Genomic DNA, 10,977 nt, shown 5'->3' with positions numbered 1-10,977 from the left:
CTGCTGAGAAGTATGATATAGCAGCATTTCAGTATGCTATCACACTCAGTAAGACATAATTTACATTCGGTTTAATTAATCTGATAAAAATATTATGACCATTTGAATTAAGAGTAGCAATGCCGAAAGATAATGTGTCAAAAAAATCTAACATAATACCATATGTCAAAACCTTTGATTTTTGGCATGCATTTTTATATACTTTTTTGTGGATAGGCACATAGTTTGGCAATTCATAACATCTCAGGTAGGTAGAGATATGAGAACAGGTATAAGTGAAGATATGTACATGTAGATATAAATATAGATATACACATAGAGACACACACACACACCCACACACACACACACAGAGGGCAAAAACACCCCAAAAATGAAAAGACATATGCAATACAATGTAGGTCAAACAAAAGGCTTAACACAAAGATCTCTTAACAAATGATGAAGATGAGCAACTCATTAGAAAAAAAGTGTACTTTTCATTAATGAGACTGAGAAAAGACCAAAAAGTTTCATAAACCTCTGTTAGAATGACAGTGTGGAAACAGTATACACTGGTACAGCCATTTAGGGGGGCATTTTGACATCCCTTAATATTTTGAAGATATTTATACCCTTTGATCTAGCAATCCTTTTGCTAGGAATTTATTTTATATATATATATATATATATATATATATAAAACACACACAAACATACACACGCGCACGCACACACACACACACACACACACACACACACACACACACACTCACCCAAGTCATGAAAAATGCCAGTAAAAAGGTGTTTATTACAAAAAGTATTCACATAAGCAAAGGATTAAAATTAACCAAAAGTCCACAGAGAAATGTGGCAGACCATATTTTCCAAAGATGGCTATAATAAGATCCCACCCACAGCCTCAACCCATACTCTTATTCAAGGTTACCTGCTTAGCAGGTGCTTAGGGATCAGAATTTTGAACTTATACCTTAAAAACCCCACCACAAGTACCACCAAAAAAAAAGAAAAAAGCAGTTTTAAAAATAAAATAGCAAGAGTTTAGAAATTTTCCTGCAATTACAATCAATTGGAGATTTTCCTAGTAATAGCAGCCAAATGGGAAATTTAAACCAACATCAACAAAATTGTGTGATATATAGTATTAGTCATGAAACATAACTAATTGGTCATAAAACAATAAGCCAACAAATGACAAACAAACAAAACAAATGCACACACAAAGGAAATAAAGCTGTTCCTTTCCCACCCTCTTCTCAAATAGCCAGATTTGTATTCCTTCAGACATCTACACAAATCAATGAAACACAAGAACCTGTTTCAATAAACCACAACTGAGTATGACAGAAAAATGAAGCTAGAGTTAACCACTGAAACTGCTGACCTGTGTCTCATTGTGAAGGTGTTCAGCACACAGGTACTACCACCCCTACTAAGAGGGAGCTCCCATTGCTCTTCCCGTTGACTCAACTATGCCTGCACATCAGTATTGTTCAGAAAATACCATAAATCCTGTCCTAGTCAAAAGGGCTTCCAAGCAGATTGATGGTTACTCAAAAACACAGAATCCTAAACAAAGAACTACATATAAGCCAGCAATTTCACTCCTAGGTATATATCCAAAAGAATTAAAAATGGGCTCAAACAGACGTTTGTATATAGTAGCATTACTCACAATAGCCAACCCAACAGTGGAAACAACCTAAGTATCTGATAGATGACCAGATAAACAAAATGGGGTGTATCTACACAACAGGTATTATTCGGGCATAAAAAGAAATGAAATTGTGATACATGCTACAACACGAATGGACCCGGAAAACATTATGCTAAGTGAAATAAGCCAGACACAAAAGGACAAATATTCTGTGATTCAACTTTTATGAAATATCTAGAAGAGGAAAATTCAGAGAGACAGAAAGTAAATTAGAGGTTACCAAGGGGGAGTTACTGCTTAATATATAAGGTATAGAGTTACTGTTTGGGGTGATGAAAACATTTTGGAAATAGACAGTGGTGAAGGCTGCACAAGATTGTCAATATAATTTATGCCATTAATGCAGTGTGTGGTGTGTTTGCTAATTTTTTAAAGCAATTTTTAATTATCTTAGGTATATAGAACACAACATTTGAGTTTAACAAAACAACTGAAAGTATAAGCTTTACTAGCAAAAGACCTAAAGAAAAAAAATCTCATATTTCTTACTCTAGTAATTAGTAGAGTCAGAAACATACCCAATATTTTGATATAACTCCTAAAGATTTAGTTGTAAAGTGACTATAACATATTTACTCTTTTTAAAATACACCAAACTGCAACCTACAACCAGCTACCATATTACAAAAAGAAAAACTAAAGTCCTTAGATGAAGGTTATTGGAAATCAGAGCAAAAAACAAAAAACAAAAATTCTGAAGACATACCTTCAATACTTGGCTGCATTTCTTCTGTTTTTGGAACAAAAATTCTGATTACACTTGTGTTGATATAAATCAAAGGTAAATTGCGTGAAGTCAGCGTATGGGTCCTCATGGGCTGACCAGGAGATTTTCTTTTCTCTTTTTGGGTCCTTGGTAGTCTTGCTTGAAATATACTTGCAATGGCATTAAGTAAAGGAAAACAAAGGACAATATCAAAGGCTTGTGCTGAAAGAAGTATTTCATGAAGAAAATGAGGGGAACCATCTGTTAAACCTTCAGGTAACTTATGAAAACTTCTTCGCTCATTTCTTGATGTTAACTTGTGGCGAACATTTTTTGTTACAGCTTTTGTATATGTCAAAGAGAGAAATCCATGCTGCTGATGAGAGCCATCTAGAAGTTTTGCAGTTGTCTGTCCCAGAAAAAGGAAATCACAATACATGTTTTATTAAAAAAAGGGAAAAAAAACACAAAACAAACTATTTGAAAGCAAAAAACAATCTCGGTTGATACTTTAATCTTTTATCACGTCCATAATTTTTTTTTTCATGACTGGTCAGCTGTTTACTACAAATAAAAAAATAAAAGCATACTTCTTAATGAGCACATTACTGATCAATTCCATAGACAGGGCAAAAGCCTCTAAGACAGAATGACTGAACTTGAAGTTAGGAATCCTGAGTTGTAGTTCTAGATCTTGAGTGAGGTAATTAACCTCTTTGTGCCTGTTTCTATAATTTCTACTTTTTCTGTAACATTCAGAATTTAGAACAGATCATATCTAGATTTATCTTTTCATTCTTGACAATTTTTCATTAAGAGTAGCAATATGCCGTCATAATTTGGGTCAGAGAGGGGTTTTCTATGCATGCGAAATTGAAATACCATGTTATGTATTTCCATTTGTGAAATGGAACCAATTAATGTACATAAAATTCTATTTTGCATATTACTCAAAATAAAATTAGAGTTAAGTTGTTGTATTCCACATTCCCAACCCCTCTTCCCAAGGCCTGATGAAGATTTTTAGTTATTAGAGTCCAAAGAGTGATGTTAAGAGAGGAAATGAACTGAGGAAGAAGAACAAGAAGGAAATACATTCACATAAAAAAGAAAAAGGTTAGAAGTAGCAAAGCAGCAATGTGTTTGAGCCTGTTATCCCATCACTAGTAAACCTCTTCTACTTCCATTTTCTCCCTCTCATTTTGTTGCTTATCACCTAATGAAAAGAAAATAGTATGACATTCAGTTTTTACTGTTACTTTTGTTTTTAACCTGGACTTTATAATGAAGAAAGGTGAGATAAAATTTTCCTTTGCATATGTTTTTTTCTCAAAGTTAATTTTCTCCCCATTAAAAAAAATTTGGAAAGTAGGCATTACATGAATATGCAATATAATCACTTTTCATATAATTGTCCTGCCCTCAAAACATTTTTTACTATTTCCAACTTTCTCACTGCCTCTTATCTAACTTCCCTTTCTTTTTGCTTTCTATACTCAAAACCAAAGGAAATACAGTAAAACAAGAAAAAGTGAGCCCAGTCTTATCACTATGATGTTAGACTGCAGGCAACAGTGGATGGAGAAGGGTGCTGTGGTATGGCCCCAATGGAAGAGGCCACAGCAACAGTGTCTCTCTAGGTGTCTCAACCAGGAATTAGGGTGGGGAGCGGTAGAATCAACCACTAATCTAAATAGCCCACCTCAAATCTTAATTAATGGCAACATTTGAATCCTGGAAATAGTATAAAAGGTGTTTCAATGTATAAATGTTTTGATTTGGGAAAGATATTTTTAAACATGTTGAATGTAGGTACTCTTGAAAGGTCAACACCCATGAGAGCAAGTGTGTTGAACTGCTATATCCCTAACTCCCCTAATAAAAGGCGGGAAAAATTAAAGAATGAATGAATACTAACTGGAGTTGAGATAATATAAATATTACTTTTCATGTAGTAATAATCAATATTTTATACTATTTAAAGTGAAAAGTTAGAAAGCAATGATGATTACTGAAATGTTAGGAAAATTTAAAACTTTTAAAAAATTGATAAAATTTTAAAGGGCATTAACATGGTGTCCTAAATGGGAGGGAAATCCAAAAGGGAGGGGATATATGTATATGTATGGCTGATTCATTTTGCTGTGCAGTAGAACCTAACACTGTAAAGCAACTATACTCCAATAAAAATTAATTTTAAAAAACTCAAAAAAAGGGGGCATTAACAATAATTTTGGTTTTCTTTCATGAATACATGTTAAAATTAAGAAAGTTCCTCATGGACGATAATGAACAATTAAAGAGAAGAAAATAAATCTAAACAGAGCTTCCACTGACATAAAAAATTTTCCAGACTAGACTAGAAAAAATTCAAAAGCAGAAACTAGTATTTGCTATGCAAATACAATGTTAAACACTAAATCTGAGAACACAATTATTTAAAATATTTGGCTAATTTTTACAATCTTTTTAAAGATATATGTCTTAAATTCCTTTTGAGCTACAGAAAAGGGGAAAGAAAGAAATACTAGTTTACATATGCTAAGAAAATGTCTAATAACGTTTGCACTGATTTAATAGTTTAAGAAAACTGCTATTACCATTGTGATAATCTGCTCTTAACATTTAAAAATTACATGCATTTTTATTGACTTTAAAAATATCACTTAAAAGAACTTGCTTAATAACATATTCAGATATTTTGTAGCACTAGGGAAAAAAAGGTTCTAAACTTCTAAAACCCACTGGTATACAGTCTACCGTTCATCTTCTGTCCAGTAAATGACAGACGTATAGCCTTGTCCAGATATAACAGGCACCAAATAAGGTACTTGGAGTTAGTTCTGAGAAGGAAATGGTATAATAATAGGGGAAAAAAGCAATGTAAGGAAGAATCATAAAAGGAATGACAAAAGCAGTATGGTCAACTCTTGATCATTCAATACATGTATAATTTAACAAGCATATTCAACATCCTACTTTGATTTTCTAATGCTGATGGTAAAATTAGTTTATATTCACAAAACCAGAATGACAAATAGCATACTCAAGTAACCCAGAAACAAATTATAGTGAAAACCAGTCTATGATTTAAGAATACATTATAGTTCATTTACAAAGTGAATGATACAGAGGAAGATGAAAATCAAGAGTTGACTCTATGGATAGTTCAGTTCCTTCTCTGGGTTCCTGTTAATGGGAGTTCTGTAGCATAATTTTAAAATGATTTCTTACAGAAGGAAAGAAGCCAGAGCAATTACTGAAAGGGTCCTGCTTGCTGATGGGTCGAACCAACAAGGTGCGTCTGTTCAGCTTGTCAGTACAGGAAAGGAAGACACCTCCACATTGCCCCAGAGACCAACACTCTTCCCCAAGGCTTGAGGTGATGGACAGGAGCAAAGAAGGTGAAAAGACAAAAAGCAATAAAAGCCATAAGCAAAAAAATCTGGATAGTTTTAATTCTGCTCAAGTTTGCATAGGTTTAGGTTTGAGCCACTGCTAGGTATGGCCTCTGCCTGGACCATCTTCTGCAAAAGCATTGTTAATGGAAGCAAACAAAAAATAGTTGCTTTTAATGTAAATGACTACTTTTAATTTATAATAAAGAACAATCCAACATGAACTCACTTATGAATAGGAAAACTTCTAAAAGGTCAACATAATAATATATTAATGGTAAAGTATATTAATAAAAGCAATCCTACCTTTGCATTATTGAAAAATTTACTTAATTGCTCTAACAGGAAAATGGATACAAAACACAAGCAGCTTAAAGGAAGTAATAGTTTTATTTTATAATGTAATATTGGAAGAAAAGGTCAAAAAGAATTTACTGAGCTCTAATTCTTGTAACCATTAGTCCCGTTGCATGAAAGAACAAAGAAAAACAGTTTATAATATATTTTTTAAAAATCATAATTACTAAATGAGTCTCACCACAGGTTTTTCTTTGCACTGTAGAAATACTCCTTCAAAATGTCCTGACTGCCAACCTTCCCCTGGCCTGGAAAACATAAGTTCACCTTATCTGTTCTCTTCAATTTTTCTGAGTTAAAAAAATTGAGCATATATAACTATTTCAAGTAGTTCTGATGTAAACAACACTACACTGAACTAAAACGTGGATCTGACAATGCAATCAATAGAACAATTTGCATTAGCACCACACCCTGGTAGTTCTTCAGAGAAGCATTTGTCTTAATGGTAAATTCTATATTTACCAAGGTTATTTTTCTTTCTCACCCATGAGATTCTAAGGTCCATATGGACATGGCTTATGTCTATTTTTTTTAAACACTATATCCCTAGTGCTTAGCATAGTACTTGGGACATAATATACATTCAATAAATATTTTGATTAAATGAATGAATAAATAAATTATCTAAATATTTAAAACTTACATAAATTTAACAGTAAAATCATTGATAATCTAGAACATAAATTGTAATATTCACATAATCAAGAAATTATTTCAGCAATAAAATAAAATTCATGTATCACTTGCTAGGATCATTTTGATATAGAGATATACCATTCAGAAGAAACTGAAGAGCTAACCATTCCATTATCAAAAATCAATTAATGATTCACTGTTACTACAACAAAAACAATTATCATACACTTGGTAAAATAATACTATTATAACAGGTCTTAATATAAACCCAGCAAAATATTTTGACCATCACAGTTATGACACAATTTTCTGGCTGTGACAGAGTTGCGAGTTATTTACATAAACAACATGATATGTATAATAAAGAATGAAAGTTCGAATGTTCTTAATGCAGAATTAGAAACCGGTTAAATAAAAAAGACTTCGGGGCTTCCCTAGTGGCGAAGTGGTCGAGAGTCTGCCTGCTGATGCAGGGGACGCGGGTTTGTGCCCTGGTCCGGGAAGATACTACATGCCGCGGAGCGGCTGTGCCTGTGAGCCATGGCCGCTGAGCCTGCGTGTCGGAGCCTGTGCTCCGCAACGGGAGAGGCCACAACAGTGAGAGGCCCACGTACCACAACAACAACAACAAAAAGACTTAGGCTTTTAGAGTATATAATGCATCAATAAAGATACAGAAACATGTGTACTTCTGCAGACACTTAATTGCTGAATGAATAAATATTATGAATCCAGGAAAAAAAGGACTGTAAGGCTGTTTCTTTGCCAAAATACTATGAAGTAGAAAATATGATGCTGTTTAAAAATTAATTTTACAAAAGCATGTGTGAGTTTTACGGTATGTGAATTATATTTCAGTTAAAAAAACTCAATTCCAGGGTAGTGTTATAAAACAAAAAAAACTCCTAAAAGCATTCGTATTTTTATTTTGGAAAAATTAATAATACAATTGCTATATATCTTTATGAAAATATCTAAAACATTACTTTTTTACTACCATTACTTATTATTATAAACAAATCATATTTACTTATAATCTACTTTTGGTAGAAATTTATTAGGAAGGAAAAATGTGATTCTAGGAACATCCACCACATGTTCATTAATCATCTGTGAGATAAGAAAAGTACTCAAAGTTGTAAGGAACATGAGATGCTGCTCCATTTCAATCTATGGTATAGGGAATGGATGAGGAGTATTCATCAAAAACCAGAGCCATTAACTGTGTCCCAGACATCTTGGCAAATATACAACATGCATAACAAATTGTGAGGTGATTAGTAAAAGCAGCTTATTTCATTTAATATGGCAGTGTGGATATTTATGAACAGATTTGCCTTCTTAGAAAGCAAAACTTTATTATATTCCATATATGAATGAATACCAAGTAAAATTAACCAATATATCTGTTAAGAACCATCTTTGGGAATATGTACAGTATTTTTTTTAAAATTAAGGATTAAAATATAAAAGTTCTTTTATAGACTTTGTTCAAGGAAAATATAGCTTTTCCCATATTCATTATTCATTAATTACCTGCTTCTATAGTGATCAATATTGAAACTTTCTATTTTACATTTCACTTTGGTGTACACATCCTGGACATCTATGGAAGCACTGAGATCTTCTAGTTCACTGACCATACAAAGTTCTGCAATAAGAAGCAAATATTAGTATCAGTATAGGGTTCACAATCAATATTAAAACTTTCTATTTACATTTAATGTTAGCATGTATACCCTTGACATCTACAGAGGGACTAAGACTTTCTGTTCATTAACCACATAAGATTCTACAATACTAAGGAAAATTAATATCAGTATAGGCCTCAAAATTAAGATACGATGCTTATTTCAAAACAGGGGAAATCCCAGTTAATGTATGAAGTGCTACATCTAATATCAGTCAACAGTCTTTGCAATACATTTAGTGATATGACCAATGAAGAAATTACCTCATGGCTTTTGAAGTGAATTTTAATACAAATAAGACAAAATTTAGGTATTATAGGCAACATGTTAGTATTACTAATAGAAATCACTTGAGTTAGACTTAATGATTGATTTAAATGCCAATGATAAATAAAACTAAGTCTCCAATTTCTTATAAAAATAGTGTTTAATATTTTATCTTTTCAGTAGAAAAGTAATCCTGTACCTGTGCCTTTATTTTCAGCATCTGGAGCAAAGAGCTTTATAGTAATTTTGGGGAGCACCCACTGCATCCACAGACTAACACGACCACTGGATCCACCAAAATTACTTGTAGTTTGTTCCAAGGTAACAGAATCGGAGAATGGTGAATCATCAACTGCTTGTACAGAATCTCCCTGGGATGAGGAATAACAACAATACTTTGCAACATAAATAAAAATAACTAAAAATGTATAATTTAAAATCTGCAATTACTGCTTATAACGTATCATATATGATAATGCAAATCATATAAATGCTTATACATAATGCCAGTAATATAAACATACACTAGTCATATGGTTTTCATAGTTACAGTGTACATGCATGCCATTCCAGTTCCTCTAAATGAGTTAGGATCATACCAATGAGTATTTCCTTATAGAGTAGCTATAGCCAAGGGCCAAACTGGGCTCTATTTTTGGAAATAAAGTCTTACTATCTCACAGCCACATCCACTCATCTATTGCCTATGACTACTGATTAGCAGAGTTAAGTAGAGTAGCTGCTTTAGAGCTGCTATGATCCACAAAGCCTACAATATATACTATCTTGTCATTTATGGACAAAGTTTGTCTACCCCTGCTATGGTGTATTTATGTATGAATATGTAATAACCATAGTAAAACACAGCATAATCACCATGATTTAAGAAACAGCAAAACATTCATCATGCCTCACATATTTTAATATTAAGGAGACATTTAAAAGTTAGATTCGACAACAGATTTTTTAAATGATTTATATGGTTAAAAGTCTCTTAATTAGAGGTACAGAGCATGTGTGTGTGTGTGTGTGTGTGTGTGTGTGTGTGTGTGTGTTATGGTTATCTTTACAGAAATATATTTGGCAAATTATACATATCCTACAGAAAGGTACAATAAAAATGATAACAATGAAACAAAATGTAAGTAAAATGAGCAGGTTTTTGATAAACACCTCTTAGCTCAAGAAATGTTCCCAGGTTAATGTTCAATGTTTTGCACATTTGGGATGGTATTGTTTTGTAATTTGTTGTACTTCAGAGTGTATCTCCAGCCCAATAAGAGGCAGCTGAAGCCCAAGAATATAACCCTTGGATCACAGACCTCAGCCCAGAAGAAGGGAATCTTGCAGCTTCAGAGAACCTGCCATATATGCTGGCCCCAAACCTTCATCAGAGCATAAGCTTATTCAGTTCAACAAATACATACTGAATTCTGGATATGTATAAGGTCCTAAATTTGGTACTAATAAACTTTCTGTAAAAGGTCTGTTAGGTTGTTTTTTAATCTTTTCAGCAGCTGAAAATAAATCCTGGTTTGAAGATGAACAGCTTCAGTCTCAAAGGCAGGAAGAGATGGTGCCAGAGATAGTGATCACTCACTCATGTATTCTGTTCTTTTAGGATTAGCTACCAAGTATTTGGGTTTTTTAAATCCCAACTTTGCTGTCCATCTAAAACCTTCAAAAAAAACTCCAGAACCTAAACTCATTCTCTGTGAACTGATCAAATACACCAGAGCATGCTTACTTTTTTAAAAGTTGTATATATATTTAAATATTAGTTATATGTACTTAAGCTTAGTTTGATAGGCAGCATGATGTATTGAAGACAGTACAGCCATTCTTTGTTCCAATTACACCAAGCAAAGCAGAAAGCTCACTGCTTGTGATGTTTTCATCTAAATGCTTTTCCAAAACTAAGTGGTCCTAAATCTGCTAAAATTGAAATTCCTAGAATTTGAGAAGCTATATAAAAATTCAGGTTTTTGGTTAGCTGTCTAAAGTAACACATCTAATGAAAAGCACAAACTAATCCCAGAAAAAAGATACATTTTAGAAAGTCAAATTCAATAAAAGACAGCATAATGTAGTCAGTATGCCTTTCTCTATGGATTGGGTCTTAGAGCAGAAGAATTCATAAATTAAATTCTCCCTCCAACACTTAGAAGAACATTATAATCCCAAGAATGGAAATTGTAGGGA

General features: G+C 33.0%; 1 protein-coding gene across 3 annotated transcripts in view; it reads right to left on the bottom strand.

Annotated features, from left to right (window-relative positions):
- Nucleotides 1-10,977, bottom strand: part of VPS13B (vacuolar protein sorting 13 homolog B) — an 804,491-nt gene that overhangs the window by 378,812 nt on the left and 414,702 nt on the right. The window contains exons 26-29 of one of the 3 annotated variants that reach the window (XM_007457167.1): nucleotides 8,975-9,146; nucleotides 8,354-8,468; nucleotides 6,360-6,426; nucleotides 2,424-2,832 (exon numbers count right to left, since the gene is read on the bottom strand). In XM_007457167.1, coding sequence (XP_007457229.1) covers nucleotides 2,424-2,832; nucleotides 6,360-6,426; nucleotides 8,354-8,468; nucleotides 8,975-9,146 — 763 coding nt within the window. Of the gene's footprint in view, nucleotides 1-2,423; nucleotides 2,833-5,657; nucleotides 5,800-6,359; nucleotides 6,427-8,353; nucleotides 8,469-8,974; nucleotides 9,147-10,977 lie in introns of those variants that run through there. The other 2 variants (XM_007457166.1, XM_007457168.1) reach the window with 2 other exon arrangements.

This window comes from Lipotes vexillifer, unplaced genomic scaffold, assembly GCF_000442215.2.
Source record: "Lipotes vexillifer unplaced genomic scaffold, Lipotes_vexillifer_v1.1 scaffold376, whole genome shotgun sequence".
Classification (NCBI taxonomy): Eukaryota; Metazoa; Chordata; class Mammalia; order Artiodactyla; family Lipotidae; genus Lipotes; species Lipotes vexillifer.
Note: the sequence above shows the minus strand (reverse complement) of the source record. Positions and strands in the feature narration are given on the sequence as shown.